The 19,268-nt window shown below is 37.7% G+C and overlaps 1 protein-coding gene across 4 annotated transcripts in view; it reads right to left on the reverse strand.

Annotated features, from left to right (window-relative positions):
* LOC127834885 (intraflagellar transport protein 81 homolog) overlaps window positions 1-19,268 on the reverse strand; it is a 57,045-nt gene that overhangs the window by 13,583 nt on the left and 24,194 nt on the right. For all 4 annotated transcript variants that reach the window (XM_052361000.1, XM_052360997.1, XM_052360998.1 and 1 more), the window contains exons 10-12: window positions 6,346-6,495; window positions 5,275-5,424; window positions 2,688-2,906 (exon numbers count right to left, since the gene is read on the reverse strand). In XM_052361000.1, the coding sequence (XP_052216960.1) occupies window positions 2,688-2,906; window positions 5,275-5,424; window positions 6,346-6,495 (519 nt within the window). The remainder of the gene's footprint in view (window positions 1-2,687; window positions 2,907-5,274; window positions 5,425-6,345; window positions 6,496-19,268) is intronic.

Here is a 19,268-nt window from a genome sequence, read left to right on the forward strand (position 1 = left end):
TTTGTAAGATCTTTTATAAATTATTAATTAAACCCTTTGCCCTATAAGAAGCAAAGTGAAAATGGTTTTTGCAACCAGCAAAAAAGAAGAACAGCCTGCGAGTAACGCGCAGTCTGTTCAGGTTTAATGCTGTTTGCTGCGCATCAGTAAAAAAGGGTTGGAAATAAAGCCTTTAAAACTTAAATTTAGTATTATACCAAGGTATTTAATTAAATGTAACTTTCTATGGGACTACAAATGCATCAACATACGTATCTAAGAGGTAAAGGGTTAAGACAGGACCTAGTACCATAACCACATGACAGTGTGTTGCCTCAGCAGTCTGGGCCCCTAAGTTCATACCTATTCAATAAATCTTGATAGAAGCAAAAGCACAAGGCTTATTGAAATGCTTCAAGGTTGTTTCCTGGCAAGTACTGCACGCAGAACTTGGTTTCTTATTGAAATGCTTCAAGGTTGTTTCCTGGCAAGTACTGCATGCAGAACTTGGTTTCTTATTGAAATGCTTCAAGGTTGTTTCCTGGCAAGTACTGCACGCAGAACTTGGTTTCTTATTGAAATGCTTCAAGGTTGTTTCCTGGCAAGTACTGCACGCAGAACTTGGTTTCTTATTGAAATGCTTCAAGGTTGTTTCCTGGCAAGTACTGCATGCAGAACTTGGTTTCTTGTAGAAATGCTTCAAGGTTGTTTCCTGGCAAGTACTGCACGCAGAACTTGGTTTCTTATTGAAATGCTTCAAGGTTGTTTCCTGGCAAGTACTGCATGCAGAACTTGGTTTCTTATTGAAATGCTTCAAGGTTGTTTCCTGGCAAGTACTGCACGCAGAACTTGGTTTCTTATTGAAATGCTTCAAGGTTGTTTCCTGGCAAGTACTGCACGCAGAACTTGGTTTCTTATTGAAATGCTTCAAGGTTGTTTCCTGGCAAGTACTGCACGCAGAACTTGGTTTCTTATTGAAATGCTTCAAGGTTGTTTCCTGGCAAGTACTGCACGCAGAACTTGGTTTCATATTGAAATGCTTCAAGGTTGTTTCCTGGCAAGTACTGCACGCAGAACTTGGTTTCTTATTGAAATGCTTCAAGGTTGTTTCCTGGCCAGTACTGCACGCAGAACTTGGTTTCTTATTGAAATGCTTCAAGGTTGTTTCCTGGCAAGTACTGCATGCAGAACTTGGTTTCTTATTGAAATGCTTCAAGGTTGTTTCCTGGCAAGTACTGCATGCAGAACTTGGTTTCTTATTGAAATGCTTCAAGGTTGTTTCCTGGCAAGTACTGCACGCAGAACTTGGTTTCTTATTGAAATGCTTCAAGGTTGTTTCCTGGCAAGTACTGCATGCAGAACTTGGTTTCTTTACCAGAGATCTAAAAGGACACTCCCACTTAGCAACAGAGGCCTTAGAGCGCCTTGATTATTGGGGATTTTTATTTTATGACTTCCTTGCCAACATCGTTTAAACTTGATAGCAACAAGTAGTACCAATATAAAATTTACAACCCTAATATTTTTCGAAACTTCACTTCTCCTGCTGTATAAACGAAATCACACACACCATGTCAAGCTATTCAAGCATTGTTCATGAGCAAACCAGTTACAGTTGTTAGACTAGATTCACGAAGTTTAAGGTATGAAATGAAAACTATGCATTAATGATTTATGCACAGTAAGTGATTATAGAAGCAGTCTCGTGTGACTGCTGCCTTAAAGGGGTCTAAGGGCTTTGTTAAAATGGTCAGTGTTTTCTTTGCTTGTATCTATATTCTATATATGTTGTTAGTTCCATTGGTGTTTCAACCAGTGTGATGAAATACATGTATATTTCTTACAATCATACTACCCAATGAATACAATGTGGTTGTTGCCCATGAAAGGTCAAAGGGCAAACCAGTACAATTTTAAACAAATCAGTTCATGGCTATTATTAGTATAGGTAGCAATTGTTTAAGACAGACTGTATTGAGGATATAGTTCTGCAGGAATAGTTTCAAAGTGTTTGATAACTATAAGCGTTTTTTAATAAAAATATAAATTACAAAACTGCGTAATAATCAAAGTATTTGGAAATGTCGGTTAACATAATATGTTTTTTTCTAAAGCAGCTTACTAAAATCTGTTAACATAAATACCAGCCAAAGATCATGTACGAAAATCAATTTCATATCTAGTGAATTACGGTTTGAACTGTTTCTTTTTGTGTTAATGCTTTTCATTATAACACGAAATGATTCAGTGTAAACATGAAACCCTTACTAAAAACAAAAGCACCGCATAAGGGGTGCCAAAGCTCGGCTGCGGGTGCATTTTTTAATAAATGAAAGCTTGTCAGAATTTTTTTTTTTTAGAGGTCACAGTGACCTTTACCTTTGACCTAGTGACCCAAAAAAGGGTGTGGCGTGTAGAACTCATCAAGTTGCATCTACATATGAAGTTTCAAAGTTGTCGGTGGAAGCACTTAGATTTTAGATCAAAATGTCAAGGTTTTAGCACGACGCCGGCGGACGGCAAGACGAGCTGGCTATGACAATACCTCGGGTTTTCTCCGAAAACAGCTGAGCTAAAAATCAGGGTGATCCTACACATCGGAAGCAAGATCCATGAAATTTATCTGACAAAAATGTAGTAAGTCCTATGGTAACACTGAAAGACAATACCAGTTAAAACAAAACAATTTTTACAACCGCACCACTGACCTGTGCCTGCTGCCTGAGTGGTCGCAGCTCCTTAATAATAGGGGCCAGAGCCCCTTTTTTCTCAGCAATCCGCTGCGTGAACACCTTGACCATGTCTGCTATCTCCTCCAGGGTCTGTCCCTTCTTGTGGTCAAGATGGCTCTTCTTGGATGAAACCTTCTCCAGGTTTTCCTGAGTCGCCCTGTAGCCTGCAACACCTGCCTTGCTCTCAAGGACTGACTGAAAGTGACAACAAGGCATCATGTTAAAAATGTCTCCCTGTAGCCTGCAACACCTGCCTTGCTCTCAAGGACTGACTGAAAGTGACAACAAGGCATCATGTTAAAAATGTCTCCCTGTAGCCTGCAACACCCGCCTTGCTCTCAAGGACTGACTGAAAGTGACAACGAGGCATCATGTTAAAAATGTCTCCCTGTAGCCTGCAACACCCGCCTTGCTCTCAAGGACTGACTGAAAGTGACAACGAGGCATCATGTTAAAAATGTCTCCCTGTAGCCCCCAACACCTGCCTTGCTCTCAAGGACTGACTGAAAGTGACAACGAGGCATCATGTTAAAAATGTCTCCCTGTAGCCCGCAACACCTGCCTTGCTCTCAAGGACTGACTGAAAGTGACAACGAGGCATCATGTTAAAAATGTCTCCCTGTAGCCCGAACACCTGCCTTGCTCTCAAGGACTGACTGAAAGTGACAACAAGGCATCATGTTAAAAATGTCTTCCTGTAGCCTGCAACACCCGCCTTGCTCTCAAGGACTGACTGAAAGTGACAACGAGGCATCATGTTAAAAATGTCTCCCTGTAGCCCCCAACACCTGCCTTGCTCTCAAGGACTGACTGAAAGTGACAACGAGGCATCATGTTAAAAATGTCTCCCTGTAGCCCCCAACACCTGCCTTGCTCTCAAGGACTGACTGAAAGTGACAACGAGGCATCATGTTAAAAATGTCTCCCTGTAGCCCCCAACACCTGCCTTGCTCTCAAGGACTGACTGAAAGTGACAACGAGGCAATCAGTTAAAAATGTTTCCCTGTAGCCCGCAACACCTGCCTTGCTCTCAAGGACTGACTGAAAGTGACAACGAGGCATCATGTTAAAAATGTCTCCCTGTAGCCCCCAACACCTGCCTTGCTCTCAAGGACTGACTGAAAGTGACAACGAGGCAATCAGTTAAAAATGTCTTTCTGTAGCCTGCAACACCCGCCTTGCTCTCAAGGACTGACTGAAAGTGACAACGAGGCATCATGTTAAAAATGTTTCCCTGTAGCCCGCAACACCTGCCTTGCTCTCAAGGACTGACTGAAAGTGACAACGAGGCATCATGTTAAAAATGTCTCCCTGTAGCCCGCAACACCTGCCTTGCTCTCAAGGACTGACTGAAAGTGACAACGAGGCATCATGTTAAAGATGTCTCCCTGTAGCCTGCAACACCCGCCTTGCTCTCAAGGACTGACTGAAAGTGACAACAAGGCATCATGTTAAAAAGTCTTTCTGTAGCCTGCAACACCCGCCTTGCTCTCAAGGACTGACTGAAAGTGACAACGAGGCATCATGTTAAAAATGTCTCCCTGTAGCCCCCAACACCTGCCTTGCTCTCAAAGGTAAAATTTGAGCCTCAGTCTGACAAATGTTGGCTTCATGCATGTACGTTAAGAGTTGTCCCAAATTAGCCTCTGCAGTTTGCACAGGCTTATCAAGGATGACACTTTCAGCTTGTATGGCATTTTTTGTTTCAAGTCCCTTCAAAACTTCAAAAATCCAGTTTAAGCCAAAAGTGTTGTCCCTCGATAGCCTGTGCTTGAGCTATTCTGGGATGACACTTTACGCACATGCTTTACGCCCAGTTTTATCAGAAGGTTGCTCATTTACATGAATGATTGAGTGATTAAAAGTGTGTCTTGTTCTGAGAAAACTGGGCTTAATTCATGTGAGTAAAGTGTCGTCCCAGATTAGCCTGTGCAGTCCGCACAGGCTAATCAGGGACAACACTTTCCGCTTTTATGGTATTTTTAGTTTGAAGAAAGTCCCTTCTTACCGAAAATCTAGTTTAAGCGGAAAGTGTCATCCCTGATTAGCCTGTGCGGACTGCACAGGCTAATCTGGGAGGACACTTTACGCACATGAATTAAGCCCAGTTTTATCAGACACAAGACACATGTGTTGCTGTTTTATCTTTAGTTTTTGAATAGGTAAAACATTTTCTGAATTCCTAGCTGTTAAGGAATGATTGAAAACTTAATGTGTCTCTTTAGTACCATGCTGGTCTTGCACTCCAAAATTCAATAAAAGCAACAAAGATGCATTTAGGAATTAACCAGTTTCAAAATGAAATAAATGTTATGAATAATGTTTGTTTAAAGTTTTCTGAAAATGTAAAATAATTAAAAAAAATTATAAAATCATGTACTATTTTTACCACTGAAATTAAAACTGTCGATTTGCCTTCATATGAGAAGCAAATCAACTTTTTTTTCAAATGTTTACATGACCAGTAAACCATTTGTTTTGCAGCAGTATTGAAGATAGCATCAACACACACAATTATTTGAATATTGGTTCCATTCCCTTATATATAATAATGCACGCATACCAATTGCTGGTCAATGTTCTCATCCCTCTGGTGCAGGATCTCCTCAGTGCGGGCAAGCACACCGTACTCTGCCTTGAGCTCCGCCAACTCCTGCCTCTTCTTCTTGTATATGGTGCTTTTACTGCGCAGCTTGTTAACATACCTCTTGAACTGCGCAAGGGAAAAAAACAAAAAGGCGATAACAGTTTACTCAATTTACCACAGTTTTCGTTTAAATATAATAGCCTTGTTCCTGGAGAACTGGGATAATGAATATTAATAAAGAGTCCTTTTATATTAGCCCGTAGCAGACTGTGCAGGCTTATCAGGGGAAAAACTTTCTACTTTCACTGAATTTAGGTTCAGAATAAAGAGTCGTTAGGTCCATGCAGGCTATTCAGGGACAAAACTTTCTGCTTTCACGGAATTTACGCTTAGAAAATACTTCCTTTACAGCCATATGGACTGCACAGGCTAATCTAGGACGACACTTACGCACATGCGGTAAGCCCAGTTTTACCGAAACACAGTCCATACAAACCAGCACACGGATAAAAGAATGATAATTTACTCAAAACATTTAATTAATACATAGTCAAGAGGGATAAAAGTAGGAAAATTACTCTAAATCTACACATCATTTTCCAACTCAAATATTATTTTTATCCCGAAAAAAACAACTTCACAGGGCGTTTCTGCGTGAGTAAAGCATGGAAATATTGCATCAGTAGAAACATTTGATCTTCTAACAACCACCAATTTGACAGTAAATAAACCCATCTTATAAATTACCGCATAATTCTATTTTTATTGTCCTACCTTATTTATCTAATCGCTTTTATAAGGCTATGTGTTTAAATGTGATGTCATTCAAAATTCAGAAACACAAAACTTTTTGCAGAATACGAAGGGATAATTTGGCAATTTATGCTGTTTAAATGATTCCTGAAGCATGGATAATACAATACTAGGTGAGTTTTAGAAATAGAAGAAGTTTATCATGCCGCATGAAAAAAAACCAGATTAGCATAAGGCTTGCAGAGCGCCTTAATGTTACAGGCTGTTGTGATAATTCCACTATACCCCACCCACCTCCTCTCCTTTGAGCACCTCTCCGCCACCGGAAGCTTGTTTGGCGAGATCACGCTTTTCGTCTACCTCATGCATGAGCCTTGAGTACTCATCACGTGCTTCACGCAGACCCTCGGCTGCATTCTCCTTCTTGTGGGCAATGATGGCCGCCTGAATAAAAAGAAATGGTAATCTCATCAATAGTTTTTTTAGAATTTAAGCACCACTTTTAGAAACTTACATGTACATATACGTCACATTGTTACAAGTAAAAAAAAAAGCAAATTCGTTGAATTGATATCCCCGCCAATATGCTTCTGGACACAAAAGTGTTATAATTGACACTAAAAAAGCATTTTTTCAAGATACAAAGGGCCATAACTCCGTTATAAACAGATGGTGTATAATGCCATTGGGCGTGCATCATCTTCATATATATATATATATATATATATATATATATATATATATATATATATATATATATATTCACACATATGGCCAGTTACGGGGTCTCTGATTTAGAAATAGGTTATGGGGTTCCCACTTTAAATACATGTATCTCCATACCCTTTTTTATCCGATATAAACACGAATTAAGGTATATAGGGGTACCTACTATTATTATTGTATATAAATACGTCATTTATTTAACGTCTTATACAAGGAAATATATAGCGAACTTATTTGCGAGGTATATACAATTTCAATTTCAGACCTGATTGTGGTTTTCGATTTAAGACCTTATTGTGAGATTTGATTGCATTACCTCCCCTACACCCCCCTCATAGTAATTAAAGGAGCCTAGAATGCGGGGTTGTATATAGACCCCGTTTTTTATATTGACCTCGTAAGTACAGTCTGAAAACTACCGAGACCGCGTAACTGGCACTATATATTGGTATATATATATATATATATATATATATATATATATATATACTCATACCAAGTTTCAATGAAATCTGCCAAAGCACTTCCAAGATATGGCTCCAGACACACAAAAAGAGCATTTTTTCAAGATATAAAGGGCCATAACTCCGCTATTAACGGATGATGTACAATGCCATTTGGGGTGCATCATCCTGTTATCCATATATATATACTCATGCCAAGTTTCAATGAAATCTGCCAAAGCACTTCCAAGATATGGCTCCGGATGGACGGAAAGACGGATGGACGGACAACGCCAAAACAATATCCCTCGGCCTATGGCGGGGGATAACAAGCACAAAAAGTTGAACAAATTATTGCATATATTTTCCAACTAATTTTCAGAATGACGACAAACAAGTTGAACAATGTACCTGCTGGGCAAAGTGAGTGTGCATATTTCAAAATAAATGAGGTCTCTCCGCACCTGAGGCTGCACTATGTGAGAACATAGTGTGTCCCAGCACTCCTAAACACTTAACTATTTGACTCACTAAAGCTGGGACAAATTTGAATTATAGCTGATGCAATGCATGTGTTTGTTAACCCTTTGCCACTCAGAAGCAAAGCGAAAATGGCTGGGTGCAAACAGCATAAAACCAAAACAGCCTGCGAGTAACTTGCAGTCTGTTCAGGCTTTATGCTGTTTGCTGCTCATCAGTATATACGTTTTGGAAATATAGCCTTTAAAACTTGACTTTAGTATTAAAGAAAGGTTTTTAATTAAATTTAAATTTCTAAGGGACTGCAAATGCTTCAAAATACGTATCTAAGTGGTAAAGGGTTGATTAATTATATTTTTTACTTCAGTGTGGTGTTGTGTTGTGAGGGAAAGCCAGAGTACCCAGTGGACACCCCATTAGTCTGGTATGTTGACCACCAACCAAAGTAACATGCTTCCAAGAACAGTCATTTAATCCGCATAGCCTTGGTGAGAAGCGTGTGTACCAATCTCTTTGCTAACCGGACAGCAAAAGGCTTGGTTGGGTACCAATCTCTTTGCTAACCGGACAGCAAAAGGCTTGGTTGGGTACCAATTTTTAACTGGTTGGTAAATTTGTTCCATTTATTTTGAGTTATGGTAAGTAAATTCCTTCATGATTTACCAACAATTTTGTAAAATTTAAATACAAACATTATATTGACATTTTTGACAATAACCAAAGACTGAAAAAACAAAGATAACAAATGAAAATTTTGTTTATGTCAGATTTGTCAAATTTATTTGTAAACAAAGCATTTTCATAATATAACAAAGGTAAAACAAGAGCACCGCCTTGCGGGTGCAGACCGCTCATCTATTTTCTTTTTAAAGGTGAAGGGACTCTCATTTTCAATCACAAAAGAGGGAGGGGTGGAGTGAAGAGGGGTGTATAGTGTGGGGGCGTGGACATTTATACATTATCTTCCATAAAAAAAAAAAAAAATCGGGGGGTGGGGGGGTGGGGTGGTCATTTGTGAGATGATCTTAAAAAAAAATTAAAAAAATTAGGGGGGAGGGGGGGGTAAGGGGGGGGGAGGGGGGGGTTAGGGGAGGGGGGGGGGGGGTATTCTTGGGTGCGATGGTTAAACGGTATGTCAAACATAAAATAATAAAAATAATTATTTGTGTTTTTTAACCGTTTACAAAAAAAAATTGGGTGTGGTGGGGTGGGGGGGGGGGGGTATAGTATAGTGTGAGGGTGTGGTGGTCATTTGTGAGATGATTTAAAAAAATATATATATAGGGGGGATTCGGGGGGGGGGGGGGAGGGCACGGGGGATGGTTTGGGTGGAGTCTATCTATTGTGGTATGTCAGGTAAGAGTAGTTTTGTCAAAGTATCAATCAAATCTAATCATAAATAAAGAAGTTATGGCTTTTTTAGCAAAATTTAATAATTTGACCTTGAGTCAAGGTCATTCAAAGGTCAAGGTAAAATTCAACTTGCCAGGTACAGAAACCTCACGATAGCATGAAAGTATTTGAAGTTTGAAAGCAATAGCCTTGATACTTTAGAAGTAAAGTGGATCGAAACACAAAATTTAACCATATATTCAAAGTTACTAAGTCAAAAAAGGGCCATAATTCCGTAAAAATGACATTCAGAGTTATGCAACTTGTCCTTTTACTGTACCCTTATGATAGTTTGCGAGTGTTCCAAGTATGAAAGCAATATCTATGATAGTTTAGGGGTAAAGTGGACCAAAACACAAAACTTAACAAAATTTTCAATTTTCTAAGTATAAAGGGCCCATAATTCCGTCCAAATGCCAGTCAGAGTTACATAACTTTGCCTGCACAGTCCCCTTATGATAGTCAATAAGTGTTGCAAGTATGAAAGCAATAGCTTTGATACTGTAGGAATAAAGTGGACCTAAACACAAAACTTAACCAAATTTTAAATTTTCTAAGTATAAAAAGGGCACATAATTCTGTCAAAATGCCAGTCAGAGTTACATTACTTTGCCTGCACAGTCCCCTTCTGATAGTTAGTAAGTGTTGCAAGTATGAAAGCAAAAGCTTTGATACTGAATGGACCTAAACACAAAACTTAACCAAAATTTTCAATTTTCGAAGTATAAAAAGGGCACATAATTCTGTCAAAATGCACGCCAGAGTTATCTAACTTTGCCTGCCCAGTCCCCTCATGATAGTAAGTAAGTGTACCAAGTTTGAATGCAATAGCATTGATACTTTCTGAGAAAAGTGGACCTAAACGCAAAGCTTAACCGGAAGCCGACGCCAAGGTGATGACAATAGCTCATAATTTTTTTTCAAAAAATAGATGCTAAAAAAACAAGTTCCTTTTGCAAAGTTTTGGTACCACACTTAGAAGTTGGAGGCTAGAGCTTTGTGTGTTTTGGTGGAAATATCTGGTCTCAACAGGAACCAGGTTACATTTCCTGACCAGATATATCAAATCTCAACAATGTGCGATTAACAAACTGGAAATATTTCGTCTCAACAGGAACCAGGTTACATTTCCTGATTAGATATATCAAGTCTCAACACTGTGCGGTTAACCAACTTTTGTTTAAAATAACTAAAACAATAAACAGATTACTCAAGTTGTCTTAGTTGACAGTGTTAATAACCTAAATGTGTTAAAGTAAATATTTACCGCAGGTATGCTACGATAAATCCATCAAACAAAATGTTCGTCAATGTTTCTCAATCTATAATGCTGGATTGAAAGTAGGCAACATTGACTATTTATTATTAAATAACTGTCAACTCAGGAGTGTTGATGTATTTGCTTTTTTCAGATTCGGTTAACCCTTTCCCACTTAGAAGCAAAGTGAAAATGGCTATGTTAAAAAAACATTAAACATGAAATACTGTTTTTAAAGACTAATTATCATAAAAATCCATTCCTGTCTCTACTTTTAAAATTCTGCCATATCTTTTACATTTTGTAAGATCTTTTATAAATTATCAACCCTTTCCCTCTCAGAAGCAAAGTGAAAATTGCTATGTGCAAACAGCCTAAAACCAGAACAGCCTGCCAGTAACTCACAGTCTGTTCAGGATTTATGCTGTTTGCTGCTCATCAGTATCTAAGGTTGGAACTGAATCCGTCAAAACTTGAATCTATTAAGAAAGGTCTTAAATTAAATTAAACTTTCTAAGGGACAACAAATGCGTCAAAGTACGTATCTAAGTGGTAAAGGGTTGAATGTCTGTGACCTTATGTGAAATCAGAAATGGTGACACAATAGATTATTACAAGAACTAAAAATCCTAAGAATTTACTATAAGCTTCTTTAATAGATTGTGCACATACATATACCGTAATTACTCTATGTTTTCGGACACTCTAAGTTTTCGGACACCCCTTTTTTAAGCAAAAATAATTATTTTTCGTGACTCTTAAATTTCGGACACACGAGTTTTCGTCCATAATTAATGTCTCTAAGTTTTCGGACAGTATATTTTACAGCAATATTTTACTAAATTTCGGTCCTGTCTTCGATATCTAATGACACTTCGATCATTGGGTTTTACAACCAGATTAACATCATCAAACATGGCAGGTTCATGCCTGAGGGCAACGGACCATTACATTTGCGTTATTGGGTAAATAACCTTGTAAACCGGTATTAAACAATGGTTTCGCCCGTTAGCATAAGCGTTATGGCAATTACCAGGGGTAGTGTCAATTAACAGTTCAATTATCTACCGCAATGTTACTACCCCTTCTTAGTAAAATAACTTTGACAAATACTAAACGCTTCAAAGTGTGATGCACCCTATTGCATGTTTTACGAACAATGGAAGGTATTAGACAACCACTATCGGAAATGAACAAACGAAGAATTCATAGTTTGCTTTTTTATTGCGTTAATTACAGGTTCATACTAGCGAGTATCGGTACATCACATGCTCATTTCTGAACTCGTTGGTCAAAGTACAACCTTGTAGTAACTTTCTGTTAAATAAATTAAGCATTTAAAATTATTTAAAATGAAGTGCAAACATATATAACTGTAATGTTTACTATACGGCATGGTATTTTACAAGCGCGTTCTAAAACCGGTAGTCGTTGATACAATTGACGCTATTTTCGGACACTACAATGTTAGACTCTAAGTTTTCGGACACCTATATTTTGTGAATATTTTTCGTATCTATGTTTTCGGACACGAAAAAAATTAATTATTTTTAAGTGTCCGAAAACATAGAGTAATTACGGTAATATTAAAAAGAAATTAGTCATTATTTAAGATAAAAGAACAAAACGAAAAGTTGTTTCATGGTTATATAAATTACTGCATAACACAAGTACTGTTATCTCATTTTGAAAGTATGTAATTTATAATTGATAATGGCCATAAATGCAAAAGTAAAAGCTTTAAAAACTTGCTTTCATATATAATGTTCTTTCATGCAAAAGCATTAATTTTGACAACATTTTAGGCCAAACCCAAAATTTAGGAGCAATATAAGTCTAGCCCAAACAGACAGATATGACCTAGTGGTCCAAAGATGTCATCAAAATTAGCTTATGATAATGAGACATTTAAAGCAGATGTTGTACGGAAGGAAATACCAAAGTTATTAAAAATCACTAAGTTTGAACGCTGTCATAAAGTGAATGAAATTCTGTCAATCAAAAATAAAAGTGCAGTCATCCTAAAAGAAGACCAAAGCTGATTTTTAAGAGCATACAAAAATACGAAAAGGGTTCAGATACATGCTTTTGACACCATCTTTATTAAAATGATATGTTACTGCTTCAAGATTTATTTAACGTAAATATGACCAAAAAAACAACAATGACCAATATTTGAACTTGACCTACATATCATCTAGACACAACTTCTGACCAAATTTGGTGAAGATCTGATGAAAACTACTTCAATTAGAGAGCGGACACCATGCTAAATGCTTGAAATGCACTAAGTGACCTTGTGACCTAGTTTTTAACATGGCATGACCCATATTTCAACTTGACCTACATGCAGATATTGTCTAGACACAATGTTTAAGTGACCCTGTGACCTAGTTTTTGACCTGGAATGACCCATATTCAAACTTGACCTAAATATTGGCTAGTTACAACTTTTGACCAAGTTTGGCGATTATCGGATGAAAGCTACTTCTATTAGATAGCGGACACCATGCTAAATGCTTGAAATGCACTAAGTGACCCTGTGACCTAGTTTTTAACCCGGCATGACCCATATTCAAACTTGACCTAGATATTGTCTAGATACAACTTCTGACCAAGTTTGGTGAAGATCGGATAACTATTTGAATTAGAAAGCGGACACTGCTGTGGACGCCGCCCGACTGGCCACCCACCGCCCTCCTGCCACCAAGTTGAAACTATAATACGTCCCGTTTTTTTTAAACGTGCGTAAAAAAACCCTAATATTCACATGAGGCAAGATGTATAATTCTTTGCAAACTTTGCAGCATATGAAATAAAACAATAACAACTAGAAATGTGTCACAAACAATGAAGCCCCCATGACACATGAAAGGAGAAGACAGAGAAAATCTACAAATCTACAATTGACAAAAAAACCGAAAGAACCCTAGTTCTGTCCAAACTCATTGTAGCCTAATTTCTCTTCTTAACAATAATCTACACATTAAGGCAGGGTTATCATTATGATTGTAAACAAAGGATTATTTTGGAAAAGTAACCGATTCGGCCGGGGGTCAAGGTCCAGGGCATGGCCCTGGTAGGGAGGTCAGGTGGGCGAAGCCCCGTGACCAAAAACAAATTCTAGACATTTTAGGGACAAAATACTGCTATTCTCAGAGCATAAAAAGTTAAAATGAGGTCTAAAAAGAATATTAAGATTTTCACATTTTTAGTATACTGAACAATGTAAAAACATATTATATTGATAGATCTTTGCATGTTCCAATTCTATCCATTACCCGATAATCCAGTATTATTACAATTTTTTTTTTTCAAAACCAAATTGCGTTAAATGAATGTCGTCCGCCATTTAACTCAAGTGCATATACAAATTGAATTGTGGGATTGGGGAATTCCCATTGAACATGCGTGAATAACGTGATGCGATTTGAGAGCATTGAGAACCGTTTTTATTTAGTAATTACGACAAGTCAACCACTCAATCTAAACTGTTACATATACGGTACCTCCTTTCAGACAAGTTTGTGAAAGTGAAAGTGAATTTCTGAGAATAAAAATGCGCCTTTCTTTAAATTTTACCGAGTACTTTTCATTCCTGATCGTGATATAACTTGTCAGGTCATTCATGCATGTAGACTTATATGTATGCATAGTTTGGCAATCTCAAAACACGTTATTTACCTACTTATTACATTATGTGTTATGACCATTTGTAAACCAAAATGCATTATTTAATTGAAGTATTTTCAAATGCGTATAATTAAATGTGTTATCCGAAATCATTTTCAGATTTCATTATTCATGGAAAATTAAGAAAATTCTAGCAACAGAGACACATTTTCGTGTTTTCCATGTACAGATGAAAATCATGCCAAAGTTAGACTTCATGTATAAATCACGTCATTCTTCCTCGGGGAAGCGTGGACTTTAATATTTAGATGCTGAATAACAACTTCGTAGCGCAGAGGTCGCTAATATCTTTTTTATTTTGGTAGAAAATCAAAGAGCATTTTTTAATACCGTAGGTTTCCACGTATAGCGCACAGTGTTTTACCTCCAAAATTCAAATTAAAAAGCTCGTGCGCGCTATACATTGATACAACGCTATCCTGGCTGCTAAATTGGTAAAAAATATGTTGTGGCCGTAAATAATTAAAATGGCCGCCATATTTTTATCCATTAAAATACCACCCTATAATCGTACAGACTGAGGGGCCATTGTCGAAACAACAAAAAGTCGCTACTGGTAGATTATGAACATGGTAAAAGAAGTTTTGGTCAAAAATAAGTTTGTTTGAATAAACTTGCGGACATTTCTTTGTTTGTGTTTTTACACTTCTTTATTGATGAATTCCGATGGGGATTGTTGTCGACATTTCGGAGAGCAGGCAAGGGTAGGTGCGAACGAGGTCTTTTTTGCGGGTAACGGTAGGTGTGAAAGGGGGTCATTTTGCACTTCGTAATTGGCAGATGTTATTGAAGTAATATGTGCCACGACTTGTTAAGACGCTAATTGACATTTGATACACTAATTGACTCTTGAGAACATGAAGATATGCAATTGCATTATGTGTGTATAAATATTAAACGTTTAACAGTGGTGTACCTCAACAACTGTATCCCTGTCTGCCCGTGCGACATTCAAATTTACCAGTAATGCCCATGCTTTCCCCGAGGAAAAATTACACGATGTACACTAATTCTTATTTTCTCACGTTTTTCACGAAATGCACGTAGGACTGTTAATCTTTTGCTAGAAAATTACACAATTGTCAGAAAAGTATAGTGCTATGCAACCCATGCTCCTAATCATAATGACGCTTCCTATTTTGAATGCTTAATTAAGCTTTCCAATGCCCCGGATTATTGGATTGTGCAATAGTAAAATGGCAGCCATTTTCGGTCCGATTTGGTGGTTTTATTGTCTGTAAATATTTTTGTCTCCATTTTTGCATTTAAAAAACAGCCTGCGCGCTATACACCGGGAGCGCGCTTTACGTGGAAACCTACGGTATGTGGAAACCTTTTCTCTAACTAACAAGATGTGTTTGTGAAACACAATGTCCCCCTATATGACGTTTGACCTTGTAGGATGACCTTGACCCTTCACCACTCAAAATGTGCAGCTCCATGAGATACACATGCATTTCAAATATAAAATTGCTAGCTTCAATATTGCAGAAGTGACATTACATGAGCAATTTTGACCCATATATTTGACCTTGAAGGATGACCTTGACCTTGACCTTTCACCACTTAAAATGTGCAGCTCCATGAGATACACATGCATGCCAAATATCAAGTTGCTATCTTCAATATTGCAGAAGTATTCATAAAATTAGCGATTTGGGCCACATATATTTGACCTCTGACCTTGAAGGATGACCTTGACCTTGACCTTTCACCACTCAAAATGTGCAGCTCCATGAGATACACATGCATGCCAAATATCAAGTTGCTATCTTGAATATTGCAAAAGTACTCATAAAATGAGCGATTTTGGCCACATATATTTGACCTCTGACCTTGAAGGATGACCTTGACCTTTCACCACTCAAAATGTGCAGCTCCATGAGATACACATGCATGCCAAATATCAAGTTGCTATCTTGAATATTGAAATACTGCAAAAGTGTACATTAAATGAGCGATTTTGACCCATATATTTGACCTTTGACCTTGAAGGATGACCTTGAACTTTCACCACTCAGAATGTGCAGCTCCATGAGATGCATATGCATGCCAAATATCAAGTTGCTATCTTCAATATTGCAAAAGTTATTGCAAATGTTAAAGTTTGCGCAAACCAACCAACCAACCAACCAACCAACAGACCAACAGACAGGGCAAAAACAATATGTCCCCCACTACTATAGTGGGGGACATAAAAAAACTAGTTAATTATGCTCTACGTGCAACATTCGTTGAGATACAGTCAGTAATAATCTGTGGAATGTACAGCTATTTGATACAATTTCACGTGGTGTCGGCGTGTATTCGGCTGCCTGAGCGCTGATTGGTTGACGTGCTTACCAAGAAGAATTTGATTGACTGGAAAAATCAATATTGGCCACTCGCTGAGAAATTCATTGAAAACAGTAGCTCTTAGGCGGAGTTAATGGACTGACTGAATGACCGGGCAGTCGTCTACTATAGTACGGTTATTCCTCGTCAATTATTGTCGGTTTGCATGATCAAAACTTCCGATCGCAATTTTAAAGATTCAGGAAAAACAACCGATTTTCTGGCGATTTTAACCGATGAATTCGATCGGCAATCGGTTAATAATGAAAACCCTGTATAAGGTCATTTGAGCAAAATCTGCCAAGCAATTAGAGAGGATTTCAAAAACATGTTGCGACTTAAATTAAGTTTTATCATATAATTAAATATATAATCTAATATATAGTAAGAGGAAACAGGCAAAAGGCTTTAATTCTGTCAAACTTGTTGCAGCGAAATTGCTTTTTTAACGATCACCAACAAATTGAATAATTTAATTTCAAAAGTTAAATGTCTAAGATACACTCGGCACGATACTACATCAACTTTTAAAACGACTGAATCTGTCCGGCAAGTGCTTTAAAAATATCCTTGCCCTGACCTTAAATCCACTAACCCTTGCATCAAATACCCTAATCACATAATTCATGCTTAGCTCAGAGTCATCAGAATCTTTGGTGATCAGTGGCCGTCTTGACCTCTCAAATGGTCTTTATTCATTTAATGAACAGTGGCAATCTTGACCTCTCAAATGGTCCTTGTTCATTTGGTGAACAGTGGCCATCTTGACCTCTCAAATGGTCTTTATTCATTTAATGAACAGTGGCCGTCCTGACCCGACCTCTCATTATGGTCTCTATTCATTTAGTGAACAGTGGCCGTCCTGACCTCTAATGTGGTCTTTCTTCAATTTTCTAATGCTAATATAAAAAGCTACAATAACATTTGAGCATCATGGAATTTCGTGGGAAGCTTTAGATTTTGTAGAATGATAAAAATTTCATGAACGTTCATGCAGATGACATTTTGTTATTTTTCTTCCATGAGATCAACTGTTTCATTTTTTATTGGCAAGTATATGGAGTAATTTTTTTTTCATGAGTTCTTATATGCTAGGTGAATTGCAGTGCATTCAAAGATGAATGATGAACCTTTGTTATCCCTTGACCCAGGTTCTAACTGCTATATCACTTATCAATCAACCACACAAACACATTTTAGAACTTTCACTACTTATCTGAATCTTGTCCGCGTATTTGAATTTGATTCTAAATTTCGTGAAAGCAATGATTTACTAAACAAGTAAACCATTTTAATACGCAAACATTTATGGAATTGCTAGGAATTTGTCTAGATTCAACTCTGATTTGCCATGTGAAAATGGTAATGTCAAGTCCTGCCCAGTAATTAAAAAGGAGTTGAAAACACTATTTTGAGCTAAATATTCTATAATGGAAAAACCAGGCCATAAATCTGCAAAAAGTCATCTCAACAAAATTGCCTTTCTTTACAACCATCTAAACATTAAGGTCAATAAACTCAGAAATTTTGAGCTAGAGCCAAACAGCTTAAGGAGTTGTAAACACAAGCTTGGGGCCATATTGACGTTCTTAATGCCTTTCACTCCGTGGGGGCATCATAAAATGAGTGGCGTTCTGAGAAAACTGGGCTTAATGCATGTGCATAAAGTGTCGTCCCAGATTAGCCTGTGCAGTCCGCACAGGCTAATCAGGGACGACACTCTCCGCTCTTATGGTATTTTTAGTTTCAAGGAAGTCCCTCCTTACTGAAATCTAGTTTAGGCGGAAAGTGTTGTCCCTGATTAGCCTGCGCAGACTGCAAAGGCTTATCTGGGACAACACGTTACGCACATGCATTTAGCCCAGTTTTCTCAGAACACGGCTCAAATAGTCAAGCAGTATAAAAATGTTCCTGATTAAATAGAGGATATTTGTTGGATTCGGTTGATTATTGATTTTAATTCACAGTGCAGCCACGAGTGAAAATATATACTTTATATGATCAAGAGTGAATTAAAAGCGATAATCCACAGAATCCAACAAATATTCTTTTTACTTTACGTTTTTTTCACAGTTTATATACATTGTTAAAGAGTTTAACTAAAGAATTTCGCTGGGATAATGACGTCATTTTAGTAAAAAAAATGACGTCATTTCACAGTAAACAGTGAAAATTATAGATAATTTTCACTGATAATTTTTCACTGTTTGAAACAGTGAAATTATCAGTTTTAATTCACTGATATTTCTCTATAAACCACCGGAAAGTATAAAACAAGAGCACCGCATAACGGGTGCCACGCTTGGCTGCGAAAGCTTGTCAGAATTGTGTTTTTTTTTTAAGAGGTCACAGTGACTCTGACCTTTCACCTAGTGACCCAAAATGGGTGTGGCGTGTAGAACTCATCAAGGTGCATCTACATATGAAGTTTCAAAGTTGTAGGTGGAAGCACTTTGATTTTAAAGTGAATGTAGAGGTTTATTTTAAAGTTTTATAATAGAGGTCACAGTGACCTTGACCTTTGACCTTGTGACCCAAAAATGGGTGTGGTGGGAAGAACTCATCAAGGTGCATCTACAGATGAAGTTTCAAAGTTGTATGTGGAAGCACTTTGATTTTAGAGCCTATATTAAAGTTTTATATGAGAGGTCACAGTGACCTTGACCTTTGACCTAGTGACCCAAAAATGGGTGTGGCTTGTAGAACTCATCAAGGTGCATGTACATATGAAGTTTCAAAGTTGTAGGTGGAAGCACTTTGATTTTAGAGCCAATGTTAAGGTTTTAGCATGACGCCTACGGCGGACGGCTGACGACAAGCTGGCTATGACAATACCTCGGGTTTTCTCCGAAATACAGACGAGCTAATAAGTTATGCAAAAGAGTAAAAAC

Source organism: Dreissena polymorpha, chromosome 6, assembly GCF_020536995.1.
Source record: "Dreissena polymorpha isolate Duluth1 chromosome 6, UMN_Dpol_1.0, whole genome shotgun sequence".
NCBI classification, from domain to species: domain Eukaryota; kingdom Metazoa; phylum Mollusca; class Bivalvia; order Myida; family Dreissenidae; genus Dreissena; species Dreissena polymorpha.